This window comes from Taudactylus pleione, unplaced genomic scaffold, assembly GCF_031769625.1.
Source record: "Taudactylus pleione unplaced genomic scaffold, aTauple2 ptg000398l, whole genome shotgun sequence".
Taxonomy (NCBI): domain Eukaryota; kingdom Metazoa; phylum Chordata; class Amphibia; order Anura; family Myobatrachidae; genus Taudactylus; species Taudactylus pleione.
The window spans coordinates 2,611,540-2,630,495 of record NW_028284800.1 but is presented as its reverse complement, the minus strand read 5'-3'; the positions used below and the strand labels follow the sequence as shown (position 1 = coordinate 2,630,495).

Below are 18,956 nucleotides of genomic sequence, written 5' to 3'. Positions count from 1 at the left end.
AATCCCCCAGGCAGACCCATAATATCCGGCATCAATTCCATGACAGCAAACCTCTCCCAGTACATAGACCATTTCTTACACCCATATGTCAAGCAGCAACAGTCATATTTACAGGACACAACACAAATACTCAAAATCCTTGAAGGGATCGTTTGGGGTGATAACTACTGGCTACTGACAAGTGACGTCATATCAGAAGACAGGGACCACCATCGGAATTAGATTTGCCCCCAGTTACGCCAACCTCTTCATGAGCAGATGGGAGGAGACTCATATCTGGTCAGGGCATAACTGGGGGGCGAATTTGGTCCTATGGACGAGGTTTATTTACAGCGTATTCTGCATTTGGAAAGGACCCCACAACACTCTCATAGACTTCCTGGCCCACATTAACAACAATGACAGACATCTCAGTTTCACTACACACTACAGTAAAACGGACGTCAAATTTCTTTACTTACACATCTTTATTGAGAATCAACAGATACATACCAAGGCTTTCCACAAACCAGTTGACATCAACAGCTTTATACTCTCTGACAGTGGTCATCACCCCAACTGGCTCAGGAACATACCAACAGGTCAATTTAAATGAATCCAACGTAACTGCACCAAACTGACCAACTATTACGAACAAGGGGACAGAATGAAACAAGAATTCATATCCAAAAAATACGACAGCACATTATTACAGACCACACTGACCAAGATAGGCACGGAAGAACGTACACCACTACTACAATACAGAGTCAATAAGGGGAACCACACGGAGAACGTACCATTCATAACACAATACAACACCAGTGCAACCAGGATCAAACAAATAATGAGAAAACACTGGAACCTGCTCCTAAAGGATGAGACACTAGCAACAATTCTCCCGACACACCCCAAGGTGATCTACCGGAAGGCACTTAACATCAAAGATAAATTAGCCCTCAATCATATACCTCCACAATCACTAAGACAAACCACCGTAGACAACCAACCCCTCCAAAAAGGATTTTACCATTGCGGCACGTGCAGCAACTGCCGCACTTTAGGTCACAGGAGCACCAAACCCACCACCACATTCTCCTCTACACACACAGGCACCACCTAAAACATCCAAGAACATATAGCATGCAACACCAGCCACGTGATATACCTAATACAATGTCCCTGCAACCACCAGTATATAGGACGCACCCTCAGACCTCTCAAAGCAAGAATTACAGAACACATCAGGGGTATGAACAACAAGGCAGATACCCACAATGTCCCATTACACTTCCAGGAAAAACACAACAGCAGCACCAAGGGCATCAAAACACTTAGCACAAACTGGAGGGGGGTGACCTACTGAAGAGACTCAACAAAGAAGAACTCAAATGGATTTTCACAATGCAAACATTCACACCACATGGCCTCAACATTGATAATGAAATAAAATCTGTCATTTCCAAGTAAGACCCCCCCAGCCAACTCACATCAGTTAATACGACCCACCACCCACTACCATACACAACATCCGCATGCAACACTGGTACCGACTCACTGACCCATAGGAGACTATAGCACCCCCGCACACCATATTGTATATTACATTAACCAATAGACATTACACCACCACACCGCACACCACACACCCACCCCAAACGCACACCCGTCTTCTCCCACACACCCAATACAGACCAACCTGAACCAGAATCACATGTACATGCCACATTAATCCCCATCCCGCATCAAACCCCTCCCACAAGTCATGTCCCCTTAACTCCCCACAACCCATAACTGTTTGCCACCCACCCCACATCCCAGACATGATCACACAACAGGCACAAGTACACCTCATCACCATTCGCACACACCATCGCCCACCCCATCAACCCCCCCCTCCCTGCCAGTATACACACATGCACCTAGCAACAACAACACCCCACCTATTTCAGCCCTCTACCAATTATACACTCATTTAACATGGCCCCGGACACCACGCACAGGATCAGAGGCACACTAATAAACATCACTACATCAGTTACATCCAGCATACATAGACAGGCACACGCACCGATTCCACAGCATCGGTAAGCCCTAGCGCACTTAACACCCAGTGACACACACCACATTTCCAGGTCAGTCACATTAACATCCGTCCCACCAATATCAACACCATAATGCACTTCAGGATAGACCGCTACATGAATCCAGATCCTCTTCCACACGCATTACCATAGCAACGCCAACAATGCACCAGCCCACTTACGCCCCACTTCCATTGGATACCACCACCACCACCATGTGACCAATAACGTCACAGGGTAATCCCGACCCCACCGAACATGACGCGCGTATCCATGGATACGCAGGAATCCCACACAGCCCGACCTCGCACCACCTCATTGGCCACCACAACCCCCATGTGACTCATACATCACCAGTTAACACCGATCTCACCCCCTCCAATATTGTCATAGACCACCCTCACACACACACATGATTGGTCAGTCACCCGCACGTGACCTCTGACACACCAGGTAACCCCCTTTAAAACACGTCATTCCCAGCACTTCAGTAACTCCTTGAGAAAGGCCTCGTGGCCGAAACGCGTTGGAGACCAACACAGCACACCTACCACCTTGCTGGGCATACAGTCCGTCGCTGCACTTACTCCAGGCAGCAGGCAGTCCAGCAAGTAACACCCGGCAGACCCTGCCCACCCCTGCAGTGACTCCAGGACTGTGGAGTCGAACCACATCGCAGCCCTCCGCATCAACCCACCACTAAGTTACCACTACCCAGCGACTTCAACAGCTGCACACCAACGGGCGCCCGCCCGCCAGGCACTCCGCGGGACCGCGGAGGTATCACACACCACCTGGCCATTATCTTGGATCAGAGCAAGTACTTTTTCCAACCGTGGACCACACTTCACCTACCGGTAGGTAAGCTTATCCTGTATACAGTGCGGGATGCCGCCAACTGATTGAACTCCTGGACATAATCACCACTGAATACATCCCGGTTTCCTAAAGTCTGGAGACCATAGGGCCAGCAGGGGAACGTGCAGGAGTAAGGACCACATGTAAAGGAGCCCCCTGAAAGGGTCTACCACTTCCCAACCGAGGCTTATACAGAGACAATATCCTCATCTCCATTATGGAACAGATCCACTATCTACGGAACCACCTAGGGAAGCATTGTGCCTTGCCCAGTAAAATAGGTTTGGATTCCACACCCATTGTCTGCCTCTTCATTCATTCACTCACACATACCCACTGCCCAGGAATGGGGGGGTTAGGTTTAGGCACCCCCGGGGGAAGAGTAGGGTTAGGAACCCCCTGGGAGGGTTAAGCTACAGGGAGGGGGGTTAGGCACCACCGGGGGGAGGTTAGGGTTAGGCACCACTAAAGGAGGGTTAGGGGGGGGGGGAGAGGGGAACATTAGCATACTTTCCAGCCCCAGTCGGGATTGTAGATCATCTGGCTTCCGGCGTCGGTATATGAACCGGTGGCTATTCAGCCGTCAGTATTTCATACCCATTCCCTTGACATATCTAGGTACAACATAGAGCAATAATATGACAGATCAGGTTGGACAAGTACACGTGGCAATTGTTTGGCAAATCACAATTTGTAGGGCCAGTATAGGTAAGCCGCAGGGAAGGGAGTGAGTTTGGCTCTTACAGACCTCCCACATTCAGCCTGATTGTCAGCTAGGCGTGTGAGAGGAATGGAGTAGTCCTGAAAAACATATGCACTGGATATCCCCTGAGATTTATTTTCTATCCCTATATATAGTAACCATATGGGCTTACACTCAGTATTGTTCTGCGACTCTCCCGGACGTTTGGGTAGAGTAGGCAAGTATGATAGAAGCTAATGCAGATTATTAGAACAAACTGAACTTTGTAACTCTTTGTGTTTAGCTAGGGGTTTGATTGATTGGTGTTAGATTGCCTAGGATATACAGGCTGTCTCTCGGGTACTGTTGATTAGACATTAGTGGTAGGCTCAAATTCAGACTCCACTCATGGGTTACCCACCATTTAAATAGCATCCTTGCCATTTCTCTTGTGCTGGTTATATTCTCCAGTTTAGTAGATTTCAGTTCTCTGGTGGTTCCTGGTGATTAAATTAGAGTTTGTGGGACGTCCCTGGATCCCCAAAAGAGTAGGTGGTGCTCTGGCATTACACACACTTACTGCCACTTCCAAGTGTATAGGCAGGATGGGGGCGTGAGGCATAATGTTGTAGATCGCGGGTCTATGGGGATAGGTGGGGACCTATATGACGCAATTTTAAGAGAATGCTTCATTTTGGCCCCGCCTCCTCTTCATTGCATTATGCTGCAAGGGGCGGTGCCTAATGAAGTGAAACCCCCATCCCTGTCCCCTGCATATCCCCTTTGGGAGAAATGAAATGTAAGTACGTATGCTTCTATGTGTGCAATAGCACTTTAAATTGATGAAGCCATTTGTTGTTATGAGAGGAGAGCTTGCCATTATAATAATAACAAAGCAGGCCGCCAGTTGCATATCTCTATATATCATATTGTACATTATTATTGGTTAATATGGTAAAGAATGGTCATTGCAGTACCCAGTATATGATGTGTGATTACAGTATTATGATTATTGAACAATGAATGTAAAATGTCATAGTTATTGTATTTCTTGTTTTCAGTCTTGTTGTAAAGCTTATGAATATCTCGGCTTCATTATGGAAAAGGAACAGGCATATAAAGATGCTGCAGAGAACTACAAACTGGCTTGGAATTACAGCAATCAGTCCAGTTCGGTTGTAGGTATGTTCCCCTCCCCTCTAAAGGGTCCTGTCTGGGAATTTCAATTCTGAATAATCCAACGCAAGGGGCCTGATTCTGAGTCACACTGTCTATTGGCGATCACCCATCTGCGAGTCTATGTAACAAACACCTTCCCTTGTGCAAGGACTGAGACGCCCACTTTTAGCGTCCTTGCCTGCTATAATAACGTTGGTGTGTCCTAATACGCCAGCATTAGGCGCACCAGCCCTATGGCAGCTGCAGCTACTCTGTCTGATCATGATCTCCTGTGAATGCAGCCACTTGCATTATATAGCCAGCAACACTCCCATAACATCGCCCACTGAACAGATCAGTATCCGGTCATTAGGTCTACAGTAAAAAGGTAGCCAATACTAGTTAGACAGGCAATAGGTCGAGAGGGTCTGAAGGTCGACACACTAAAGGTCGACTGGTAAAAAGGTCGACAGGGACAGAAGGTCGACAGGGTCATTAGGTCGACACAAATGGACATCACAGAAATGGTCAACATATGTTTGTGTTAGTTAGGGTTTGGCACTTACCGGTGGGTTAGGCACTTACTCCAACGGTTAGGGTTAGGCCGTGACCCCGACGGTTAGGGTTAGGCACTTACCGGTGGGTTAGGGTTAGGCAATAGAAGGGACAGTTAGGGTCAGACACCTACCCCGATGGTTAGGCACTTACCGGGGGGTTAAACGTGTCGACCATTTGTGTGTCGACCTAATGACCATGTCAACCATCTGTCACTGTCAACCTTTTTACCAGTTGACATTTAGTGTGTCGACCTTCAGACCCTGTCGACCTTTAGACCCTGTCGACCTATTGCCTGTCTAACTAGTATTGTCTACCTTTTTATTGTAGACCTAATGATCCACACCCGAACGGACCATTGTTGCCTGTATATAGGGCTGGTGCGACAGCTTTCTGCATCTTCTCCCGGCGGCTTCAGCGTTCCATGCACTTCCGGGTAACACAGAGCTGTGTTCCCTGACAGACACTAGAGGTCAAGTAGCACCTGTAGCGTCTGTCTCCTCCTGGGTGGCGGACATTTTTGGAGGGCATTTTCAGTAGATTCCATGCGGACAGCTAATCCGCATGGAATGCTGCCCAGGGTCCCTTACCTGTTGGAGAAACCGGCAGCTTGGCAATTGAGCAGCCTGGGGGGGCACAAGGCACCCTGCCCCCCCGGCCAAGTCCGCCACTGAGCCAGGGGGGTTTCCAGGTATTCGGATACCCCCCCTGTGTGCGCGCCTGGATGAGAAGGCAGAGGTGGGCATCCTTATGCTCAGGTATGCTTTGGAACTATTGGCATATTTTCCCAGCTGCGGTCCGTACGAATGCGCAGCTGCGATCGCATTAGCATCCATCTCTGAATCAGGCTCTTTGTTTGTTTGAAGGACACCTAGGTCAGTGGAGATTTGGCTGGAGGAGTGCCGGTTATTTGAAATATATATATTGTAAGAAATGGGAACTCAGGAGCTCATTCAGACCCGCTCGCTAGATGCTTTCGCTCGCACGATGTGTATGCAAATTTATGAAGGCAGGCGATCGCACGGCAAGGCATTAGCACGCCCATTATGTCTTGGCGTGCGATCGCATTGTGTATGCAGACGCCCACCAGCCAGTCTTAAGACGCCCACTTGCGCACGTCATCTCCATGACGTATATGCAACCATCGGTACATCGGGTAGCATCAGATGCGATCACAGCGCTTGTGGTTGACCATACCCTGCTACAAGCACTGTGAGCACTTCAGTGTAAAGACCAGCCAGGTGACGTGTACTATGACGCTGTCTCTTAATTATGCACACCTCTGACACGGCGTTGAGATGCTCAGGCAGGAATGGGTATGAAATACCACCGGCCGCATCAGCGGCAGGCCGACATCAGCAGAGTTCCTAGCAGCGGAAGCCCGACAGCGCTGGAAATCCCGATCGTGGATAGGTGAGTATCTACTAACCTAACCTAACCACCCTAACTTCCCCCCAAGTGCCTAACCCTAACCACCCGCTGCCTAAACCTAAGTCCCCCGGGCGGGTGCCTAACCCTAAGTCCCCCCCGGGGGTGCCTAACCCTAACCCTCCCTCCCCCTAGTTAACCCAACCCTCCCGGGGGGGTGCCTAACCCTAAGTCCCCCCCGGGAGCCCTAAACCTAACCCTCCCCCCCACGGCTGTCCGCTCGCGGCGTATGGCATCACTACGATCGGGATGCCGGGCGTCGGTCTACCGGCGTAGGGGAAATGCGGGCGTCTACATCTAGACGCCCGGCATTTCACCCTTGCTGGGCTATGACAGTCGGGAAGCCGGCTGCCGGTATTTAGGCTTTCGGCTTCCTGATTGCTTCCCCTCAGGCACGCCTGCATTCACACCTCCATTCCCTGTTATTAATGGCCAGCCCCTGTTACCACCCACAAACGGCTTCACCTGCCACTCACTGTGCTGGGCTGTCTATGCTCAGGGAGCGAACGCTTCCCGATCCTTCGCACTGGTTCGCGCATGCGCACTGCGATGCTTATGAATGCGCACAATGCAAAAATCATCTGCCTACGAGCGAACGCTTCGTAGTGAGCGATTCTGAATCAGGTCCTCAGTTCATTGATCAGGGCTATGAACTTAAAGAGATTAATCAAGGAATCTTTCATTGCAAGACCACTGATTCACCTCAGTTTAAAGAGGTGAATGAACAACACATTACAGGTATAATTTATAATTACACTTTTAATGCTGTAATTCAGGTATGTTCCACAAATGTTTAATTATGTTTGTTGTCTGTACAAGATGTTTGTGACATGTATTAAGTAATTTATATGGTAACCCTTGTCAAAGGTGCTGGTGATTTGCACCGAAACAACTGTTGGGTCTGACATCATTATCCACTGTTTGTAGATTAGTATTATGTTGCCTCGCTGATTTTTCATATCCATAATGTTGGATGAAAAAAATGAAAAAAATTTTGTAGTCTTTCAAGTTATTGTGGTGTGCTGGATAACAACGTTATTATATATTTATTTATTTTTTATGATTCCACAAGGGTTCATAAAAAATAAAGTACCCTACAAATGAGCAAAACCAGAAAACAATGACATATTATATATAAAACATTTGAATCTTTATGTTTCTAGGCTTCAGGCTTGCATTTAATTATCTAAAAGCCAAGAGGTTTCTGGATGCCATCGAGGTTTGTCATAAGGTAAGTGCTACACTGCTCTTGTTATAAATATCCCCTCTTCTGCAATAGATTTGTCCTCACGGGTTCTTCTTGTTTTTATAGGTTCTTAAAGATCATCCCACATATCCCAAAATTAGAAAAGAGATTTTGGAAAGGGCTCAAGCCTGTCTCAAGCCATAGCTTTTCCTTCCATCTGATGAAATGTCATTATCCTTCCGTTTACCAGAGTTGTTTGTATCGTTAATAATGCCAAAATTCTTTCAGATTTTTTTAATTTACATTTGTTTTTTTGTAATGTTTTATTGTTAGATGTTAATACTGCGTGAAAGTAATGTATTCATTGAGTTTGAATAAATGTATTATATTTATAATATATTTCCTAAAAGAAGTTCTTTAAGTAATTTATATTCCATACTGAGGTTTTGTGATATCATGTGTACATTTGCACAAATGCTGGAAAATTCATTTAAATTCTCATAAAGATGGCGGCAACTACAAATGTGCAAAACATTGCATCTTTTGATTAGAGGAACGGGGGCGGATCAGGGCATTACTAGACAGAGACAAGCTGAATTGTGCCTACAAAGAGATTACAGGGATATATTCTGTTCTGCAGGTGGCTGCAGGGACTTATCGGGGGCCACTGTCCAGGAGCTATTCAATTAATTCCCGCGACAAGCCCCGTGGCTGCATTTATCGCAGATTTCAGCTCGCACCCTCCTGAGTTAAGTAGAGCTTGGTGCGCTGTAACTGCATCATGTCTGCCACTTAGCACATAAGAAGATGCGAGAATTGATTGAATAGCTCCCAGTCACTTAGCCCGGAAGGTAAATTTCTGTGTAAGAATTAAAAGTCCTACTTTGGCTGCGTAATGATCCTCCTGCTTGATGGTCACGGGCAGTAGGTTCATATGCACCAACGCGTTAGGAGTAGGTATTCTTTTTCAAAGCAGTATGGTCCTTAGCCCATGTGGTAGTCCTGAGGACAATACTGCATTGAATAAGAATACCTACTTGAAACAGCGGATATGGGCCCTCATTCAGAGCCGTACGCTCTGAGCAGAGCGCACACTCTGAATGAGGGCCGGCCTCCATGAAAATGGAGCGTCCTTCTGGACGCTCGTATAGCTGTGGGTCACCACCCATAGGCTATACGAGCGTGCATTTTGATGGCCGCGATGGTCGAGACCATCGCGACCATCTAAATTGCGAGCCGGAGCCTGCGGTTGAGGTTTTCAACCGCAAGCTCCGGAGTGATTTTGGCTCTATCAGAGCCAAAATCACTCCCACTGACATCACTAGTGATGTCAGTGGGCCGGCTTTTGACGGGAGGCGTTCCCGTGGGAACGCCCCAGTCAGGGAGGCACGCCCCCGGCATGCCTACCAAAGGGGGCGTGCTATCAATCAACATTGACAGCACGCCCCCTTTGATCGGCCACAACGAGCGAAGGACTTTCGTTCGCTCGTCGCGTCTGGCGCATGACGATTTTCATTAAGGGAAGGAACATTATTCGTTCATCGTTCAAAAAATCGTTCATTACACTTCAAAAAATTGTTCACTTTTTCAAGGGAAAATCTGACAGAAAATTGTTGGTTACAAAATCGTTACGTGTGTATACACCTTAAGAATTGCATTATAAAAGTGGATTATTAAATTGATTTATGTACAGTGAATAAAGGAAACAAGTATTATATTTGGAGCATAGGGCCTGATTCAGAGCCGTTCGTTAACAGCAGTACGCTCGTTGCGTTCCGATGTTGACTAACCGCGCATGCGTCGGTGTTACACTGCGCATGTGCGTACGGCAGATTGCGTGTTTTTTTTGTCTCGTTCGTCAAATAGCGTACAGGAAGTGACATGTCAAATGTGATTGACAGAACAGGGCGTTTTTGGGTGTTGACGGGGGAGGAGATGGAAAAACGCAGGCGTGGCGAGGCGTTTTTGGGGCGTACATACATTAACAAATGCGAACGTCAAATGTGTTCGTACCAACTCATACGTCACTGGCTGATCCTCTTTCCCTTCAAAATGCTCGCACAGCTTAGGGTCTGGATAACTTGACCACATTGGCGATGGCCTTCTCCTCCGTCCCGGCACTCCACGATGTAGCATCGATTAATCACGGCTTGTCAGAAAATCAATTAGTGTTGGATTGAAAACCGGCTTGGTATGTGTTTGGAAAGCAGTTTTTTTGGATAGCACAAAACCGAACGCAGGTGGAAATCATAGCTGCTAATGTCTGGATTACACAATCAATTAGCGTACATTTGTGGGGGTTTATTTTGCCCTCAATTTGTGATTTTTGGACTATTGTAACAATAATGTCATCATGTTTAGGTTTTTTGGCTCATTTTGTTTTTGCAAGGTGAATTTGCATCCTTAGGTAATGTTTTAAACGTTCCTTAAAGAGCCCTTTTTTTCAAATGTAAAATGTTTTTTTTGAACGTTGTTGCCTTGTGGGCCCGGTTTAAATGTAACCCATTTTGACAATAATGTCAGAATACAAAGTCGTACATTTGATGTAAATTTATTGCTATCCCAATAAAAATTAATGCACATATTTTACACAAACATTTTTGGCAGTGTTCATTCCACAATATTTATTAATTATGCAAACAAAAATTTTTGGTAAACGTAAATCAAAAAATTAAAAACAATTCACAAGAAAGGAGAGGGAAGTTTTGGCCAGAAAGGAATATGAGGCAAGCACAGAAGGAGTGTGGGAAAAGTAGCCAATGCTGTCAACGTTTTTTCGCCCGTTTGGCTGGGGGAGGGAGGGCGCCAGACCGGGTCCGGGATGTCATCGGGCTGGCCTGTCCAGAGGCAGATGTTGTGGCCTCTGGACTAGGCACAGGGCTAGACACATTTGGAGGATTGGCTGATGTTGTGCCAGAGGTGGAGGATTCTGATGTTCCGGCAGGAAGGGAGGTCGGCTCCACCATGTGCTGGCGAACGAGCTGCTCCAGGGCATTGGCGATGCGGATGTTGGCCCTGGTATTTTCCGCCAGGGCCTGACCAATGGTCACGTTGGCCGCAGCATTTTGCTCCAGGGCCTCAGCCACCCGTACCAGACTGGCGTCCATCCTCTGCAGAATCTCTGTATGGAAATCCGATTTAAAATTGAGTTCTGTGAGGAGGGACACTGCCTGCGAGGGGGATTGCCCTGGACTGGCTTCTGCAGGGTCCTCAGCCGGATGTACTGGTTCCTCCCCTGCAGAGCCAGCAGAAATTCTGCGCCCAAGGCTCCCCTCTGGAGCAGACTCATCCGCCTGTGTCTATGTTGGGAAAATGAGAAAAGAGGAACATTACAATCTACATATTGGCACAATAACATTTCAGAGTTGGTTACATCACAATATTTACCTGGGACAACATGAGGAGCCGCAAAGTTTGGCATGTCCGTATCCATGTTGGACACACCAAACACCTCCACAGCCTGCACACACCCCTGTGCCAGCTCTTCTAAATCATTTAACTGCAATGACACAGGGGTGGGACCCCCACCTGTCCCCCTTGCATGCCTAGCCCTGTCCACCATTTTTTGTTTCATGCGATATTTGAAGTCTTGCCATCTGTGGGTGAAAAAGGAACCATTATTTTTTATTTTATTTTGGTTTTAGGGTGGTCAAGTTTTTACTTACCGCCGTTTGACATCCCGGGCTAGACGGACATAATCACCCACCGTATTGACAGCAACGGCTACCTCTTCCCACATTCTCCACTTCTGGCTTGCACTCATATTCCTGTCTGCCTGTGGCAGGATGTCCACCCACTTCTGAATCAAAACCTCCATCTCCTTTCTTGTGAATTGTGGCTGCCTTTTCTTTTTGGCAGCTTTGCCCGGAATACTGGGCCCGGCAGCCTCTTCCATGTCATCCTCCTCACCTATTTGTGTAAATTTGGAGAATTGGCAACTTCACAACTTGCACAATATTATGTTTCTAATTAATCATTGAGTCTAAATGCCTGAAATACTTACTGCCAGACTGTTGTCCATTGTTTCCCTGGTCTGTAGCCATGTCTGAGCTCAAAACAAGAAATACACCAGAATGTTTGGTTTGGCTCGTGACGTATTTATACATGCGTCCTTATTTTTCGGCCGCATCATTGATTGTGCGTTCCTATGATCCCTCCTTAATTTGTGCGGGAAACTAAACACTATTTATGGCTTGGGGCGTCTCGAGTCGAGGTGGCATTTTTTGATTGTTGGAGGTTATGTTGGTTGGAGTTGATTGTTGGCGGGTTTTGGAGTTTGCGTTGGTGGAAGTAGTTTATCTTTTATATATTTGCTTTTTTTATTTCCGTTCGCATTTTTTCTTTTGGATTTCTTTTTGGTGTTTCTTGTTTTGGTAAGTTTTTGGAAGTCTAACTTTGGTTCAATTTGTGTCTCCTTCTGTTTTTGAATTTTCTAACTTTTTTTGGCGTCATTTCATCTCTCTTAGGTTTTTTTTTGGCTCTGCCCCAAAGACCTCTTGATCCGGAATCTTATATATTATCTCTTGGTAAGTTCATTTGTTTAATTGTTTTGTAAATGTTCATGTTTGTCTTTACGCAACTTTGGGGGGCCTTACACTTGTACCCTTTGTTTTTCGAACTCAGAAATGTTTTATTTTTTTTATTTTTTTGTAGCTGCGTATTTTTTAACTTGTATTTACGAACTAACTAGTGCATTTTTATTAGTTTCTATTGTGACTTGTATTTGCGAACTAATTAGCGCAATTTTATTAGTTTCTACTGTGACTTGTATTTGCGAACTAATTAGCGCATTTTTATTAGTTTCTATTGTGACTTGTATTTGCAAACTAATTAGCGCATTTTTATTAGTTTCTATTGTGACTTGTATTTGCAAACTAATTAGCGCATTTTTATTAGTTTCTATTGTGACTTGTATTTGCGAACTAATTAGCGCATTTTGAAATGCTTATTCATCCCGTAAAATTGTTTGTGTTTTCTCTTTAGCATTTGTTGCTTACATTGGCCACAATTTGATGTAGTGTGCGCAATGTCGTTTTGCTCTTTGGCCAAATGTGTGTTTCTCCCCTTTTATGTTTTGTCTTGCACAAAATTTGGAAACAGAAATGCTCAGCATAAAATGATGTATATTTATGTTGTGATTATTTCCAGTTAGCACGTATCATGACAATACCCCGGCATGTAAGCATCAATGGATGGTATCATCAAGCTAAGTTATATTTATTTTTTTGGGGGGGGGTTAAAAAGCCTTACATTCAAATCTTGCCATTTCAGGTTGATCTGGGTCGGATTGTTCTGGCCATGCTCCCGGAAGCCGACCAACCTCAATCTCGTCCCAGGCGTAGGCATTGTAGGCGTGCAAGGCCCCAGATATATAGAACACGTGTCACCCTTTTTGGAATGCCCGATGATGAGGTTTTAAGATGCTACCGTCTTCATCCCAAAATCATCATAGACACTCTCTCATTAATAGAGAGTGATCTTGAGCGGCAAATTGACAGTCCTACAGCAATACCACCACTTACGCAATTTATGGCGGTGTTACATTTCTGTGCCTCAGGATCATTTCAAACAACGGTGGGAATAGTGGCGGGCATCTCACAATCCTCCTTTTCCCGGATCCTGAGGGCAGTGATGGAGGCACTTTTCAAGCACCTCCATCATTTTATTCAAATGCCTTTGGATATGGGTGCCCTTAGTGTGGCCAAGGCCAATTTTTACCAAATAGCTGGCTTCCCACACATCATAGGGGTTGTGGATGGTACTCACATACCACTTCAGCCTCCAGCACGGCTGGAGGCAATATTTAGAAACCGGAAACACTTTCACTCCCTGAATGTAATGGTGGTATGTGATGCCTCCCTCCAGATCCTGTCCCTGAATGCAAAATTACCAGGAAGTGCACATGACTCCTTCGTCATCCGGCAATCAGGGATATGGCACAAATTAAACAACCTACAAGCTGGTGATGCGTGGCTTCTGGGTAAGTGGAGACCTTTAGTACATAACAATGTTAAGCTTCATACAGAGTGATCCTGATGTTGTCTATTCTTTTTCACAGGAGACAGGGGCTACCCTTGCACGCCCTGGCTGCTCACTCCTTATTTGGCTCCCACACCAGGGCCACAAAGTGAGTTTAATGCCACACTTACAGCCACCAGGCAAGTGGTGGAGCGCTGTATCGGCCTTTTAAAAGGCCGATTCAGATGCCTCCACCGCTCTGGTGGCGAGCTCATGTATTTGCCGGATATGGTTTCAAAAATTGTGGTCCTGTGTGGGATATTTCACAACATCGCCATAAGGAGTGGTGTCCCAATGCAGCCAGAGGATGCCTTACCTGAGGATGCCCCCCCCGAGGTTGGTCGGAGGTCAGTATGTGGGGGGGCCATACGCGATGATGTGGTGGCCAGATATTTTAGGTAATTATTGTCAAAACAACAGTGTTTATACCCAATGTGGTACGGTTTGTTTGAGAACATCTAATTAATTGTTTTTATTTTCTCCATCTTCTGTTTTTTTCCATAATCTTTGGCACTCCAATGATGACTACTTCCTGCTACCCTTAAAAAACCTGTATGTGGAAATTTTGGGGATATATTATGGAACCCATATTGCAACGCCATATTTGTGGAATCATGTTGGCTTGGTCCTTCGTCAACCAGTTCTTGATTTGTTGTGTTTTTTTTTTGTTTTTTTGGTATGTGTTGTATTTGTGATTATCACTGTGTGTTTTGTTTGTGAGTGACCACTTTGATTTTGGAGTTATGTTGTGAATAAATGTCTTGAGAGTGAAATTTTGTACCTTTTTTTGAACGTTACAAGCAAGTGTAACCAGGTTCACACACGTTACATTTGCCTAAGGGGTAATCCAGTAATGACGCAAGTTGAGCTAAAATGTAATATGTTTTCAGGGTCCAAACCAACACCCAAAGGAATCCTGTACAATCAGTTGGCTTCGTAATATCGGCCTAAGCAGCTTGCACCCCAACTAGGAACCTGTAAAATGTAGTAATATCTAATTGTGACTACACCAAAAAAGGGAAATGAGATTGTTACTGTTAGGTGTTTCTTGTGCCTGTTTTACATAAAAATACAACACACAATCTTAGTGACAAAAATTGCAAATCCTTGCAGGAAGAGTCTACTTATGTCAGGGTAAACAATCTCTGATTTTGAAATAACGAATGAGACAGAACGTTAATTTGAAAATATTAATTTATTTACATATAGCAAAAAAAAAAAAAAAAACTAGTCCCTAAGGAGGACCGACATATGGTCAAGGACCACCAGCAGACCGATTATATTGTCCCGCATCCGGGCCACACAGGCGGCTAATTCAGCCCTACGCCTCTGTTCCTCTGTGGGTGAGAAAAGTCTGGGGATTAATACAACAATAATGAAACCACATTAAAAAACAAGCCAAAACAAACAAACCAACAATACAAATATTTTGAAACAAAGCATAATTACACCATTAAAACCCATCCCCCCAAAATGGTGTAGCACAAAAATACAGGGCCAATAAACAAATTCCGACAGGTGTGATATGTGTATGGTGAAATCAGCAGTAACAGGTAAAGGCAATCTGCAAAATCACCAAAAGTCTACCCAAAAACTCAAAAAAAGGGAACGACACATGATTACATACAAACAGTTTGTGGCGAAAAAGAAACAAAAACATACCCGTAGAAAAAACGGCAGCTCCAGAAGGCCCTCCCTCGTCCTCCTCGGAGGTGCCTCCATTCCCCAACGATCTGGGCGGGGTAATTTCAGAATCCGGGGAGGGGGTAATTCGAAGAGGGGTGGTTGGAGGAGAGGTGGAATTGGGACGGAGGGGAAGGAGCCCCGAAATTTCCGCCAGAGGGTCTTGGAAGGCTGGGGAGGAGTGGGAAATAGGGGAATTTGGGGTTGTGGAGGGTTGGCTGGGGGTTGGGGAGAGTGGGCGTGAACGCCGTCTGGGATGACGATGACGCCGTAGTCTTCGCTGTGCCCCTAAAAGATGTGAAACAAATTGTGTTTAGTTTCAACCCAAATCCGAGAAAAACACTATTTTCTGACCCCCCCCCAAAAAAAACATGGCCATGCAGATATGAGTACAATGAATAAATATGACATACATGAAAACATGGCCATGCAGATATGAGTACAATGAATAAATAGGACATACATGAAAACATGCACACGCAGTTAGGGCCACAAAGATAAACATGAAAACCACAGTCCCTAAAACTTACTTTCTGCGATCTGCATGCGAAAGCATGCCAGCAAGCGGGGCGTCCGCCGTTGCAGGTCCGACCACCTGCGCTCCAGCTGCCCGATCTGGCGGCGTGAGCCGAAGGAGCGCAGGCGGCCCCGTACCTCCGCATATGCGGAACGCTTTTCGCGATTGGTGATGGGTGGAGGCTGGCTGGTGATCCGCCTATCCATCACCTCCGTTAGCACCAGCAGCATTGGTGAATGCGGAGGCTCTCATGATGGCAATGGTGTATTTGTTAAAATTAGTTTTTAATAAAGTGTCAAAAATAATTTTGATTGGCTAATGTATTTGGGTAATTAACAGGACCAATTCTATTGGTTAGTGTATGAGTCATGTGTTCGACAGGGCCAGAAATCTCTTGAGAGTTATGATAGGCTTGATGTAGTGACATGCGTAAGCAAATTTAAATAAAGAAATGAACCCCGGGAAATATGCGGGTAGAAAAACAAATAGAACAATTGTTTAATTGGGGCTAACATGTATTTTGACAAATAAAAGCGAATGTTTAAGCCGTACGTATTCTGCGGGTAAACACAAACACAGACAATATTAAAGTTTTTTGCACTGTGTTAAAAAAAAAAAAACAATTAAGCTAATTGATATATTGATTGCCATGATACGATTGAGGGAGGTAGGCAGAATAAACGAGCAGTTAATCGAAATCTGACAGTCCCACTTCCGGGTTGTACCTGTGCGTGCGTTCCCTTCAAGCCATTTCGGGGATGTACGCTCGCTATTTGGCACGCTCGTTAGTTAGAGGAGGGGTCGCTTGAGTTCGGGGAGGATGTTTGGCTGCGTTCGAAAATACGAGCGAGTGCTTGAATTTACATATTTTTTTACGTACGCCGAACGTACGAACGGCCACTTGCGTCCGGGTCTGAATGAGGGCCATAATGTGCACTAGCTGGGACTGTTCCCATGGGTGTACATAGTCACTCTGCTTATTAAGCTGGAAAGAAGTTAGCAAAGTGTTTTTTTTTTCCAGTGAACATATTTCTTTGGGGAGCTGGTAAATTCTGGTTTCTGGCCATGGGATCAAAGGTGACTGGGGGGTTGGGTCGGCCAGAAAGTCCCAGATTGGCAGATCCCTCAATCAGCCCAGCTGGGCTTTACTAGTTACTGGCCTATAAGGTAACTGTAGCAGTCAGTGCAGCTCAGGGTCACAGCACAGAGCAAACGTCTGTCGGTGTAATGATTTGTGTTCCAGGAAGGTCCCAGATACTCTGCATATAGGCAAGGTTCACCTGTTCTAAGTTTCATTTATTTCCAGACAGGGAGGTTAATTTATGGCTATTTAAGTCTATTATCAAAATCGTACTTAATAAATATCTTTTTGACTTTTACAAGTGCCCTTGTTTGTTATATTTACATTGAATGACCACAGTTACTAATATATGACGGAGAAGTTGGTGTGCTGCTGCACATTTAAAAACATTTTGTACACACAAAAATTGGATAAACAACATATAAAGACTCAATAGCCATTGGGATCTAAATACACACGTTTAATATTATTGTTTAACATAGCAGATTACATGTGAATGGGGGCGACAATGGAACACGCTTCTGTATTTCACCACTTTATTTTTTACATTAGATTTTCCTGTACTATAATTACACATTCACATTACCAGACACCAGTGCTAATTTTTCAGCAGGAACAAGCAGTAACGCAGTTCCTGAACCTCTCATTAACTATGATGTAATGTCCTGGGCCAAAATGTATTCTCCATAAGATCATTTTATATTAAAGGCCCTTTTGAGTGCCTTCTTTTCTAAATACTATATATATGTATTTGTTATATATAATATGTGTGTGTGTGTATATATATATATATAAAATAAATGACAAAGGTGTCTCCTAGTGCAATAAAGTGCAGATGCTACCAATGTGAACTGAATACAACTAATAAGTGGACCCGTACCAAATAAAAAAGTAGATAGGCTTATCTCAATGTTTTCCCACAGGTTCACACAAATTCATCCACCGTATGGTTTTTCATAGATTTTAATGGAACTCCAAAAACATATACAAGATAACAACAAAAATATATAGTGCAAGATGGCTTATACACAAATATATATATATATATATATATATATATATATATATATTAGGGATGTGCAGGCTCGGTTTTACTCGGATTTACTTGGTTCTTATCGCCACTTTACCGCAAATTCGGATTTATTATATTGGCTACCCAAAACACATGATAGGCGATAGCCAATAAAATGCCGTTTAAAGATCTGAGTAAATCCGAGTAAAACCGAACCCGCTCACCCCTAACATATATATATATATATATATATATATATATATATATATATATATACAAAATGCCCGTACATCAAATAATTAAAAAAATGGCTTATCTGAGTGTGATCATCTAGAAATACTGTAAACTGTAAACCATCTTGCACTATATGTGTTTGTTTTTATCTTGTGTAAATCTATGAAAAACCATACGGTGGATGAATTCGTGTGAACCTGTGGGAAAACATTGAGATAAGCCTATTTACTTTTGCATTTGGTACGGGTCCACTAATTGGTTGTATTCAGTTCAGGATCGGTATGAAATACCGCTGGACATACGTTCCAAAACCGACGCCGCAAGCCCGGCACCAGTGAAGATCCCAATTGCACTAAAGGTAAGTACTAACTAACCTAACCCCCCCTAACCCTCCTTTAGGGGTGCCTAACCCTAACCTCCCTCCCTAGTGTCTAACCCTAATCCCCCCTTCCCTGCTACCTAAACATAACCCTCCCGGGGG

The 18,956-nt window shown here is 44.8% G+C and overlaps 1 protein-coding gene across 2 annotated transcripts in view; it reads left to right on the top strand.

Annotated features, from left to right (window-relative positions):
- The window catches only part of TTC21A (tetratricopeptide repeat domain 21A), a 99,069-nt gene extending 90,792 nt beyond the window's left edge, over window positions 1-8,277 (top strand). For both annotated transcript variants that reach the window (XM_088446432.1, XM_088446431.1), the window contains 3 exons: window positions 4,665-4,785; window positions 7,908-7,975; window positions 8,057-8,277. In XM_088446432.1, the coding sequence (XP_088302558.1) occupies window positions 4,665-4,785; window positions 7,908-7,975; window positions 8,057-8,134 (267 nt within the window). In that variant the 3' untranslated portion in view covers window positions 8,135-8,277. The remainder of the gene's footprint in view (window positions 1-4,664; window positions 4,786-7,907; window positions 7,976-8,056) is intronic.
- The last annotated feature ends 10,679 nt before the right edge of the window (window positions 8,278-18,956 follow it).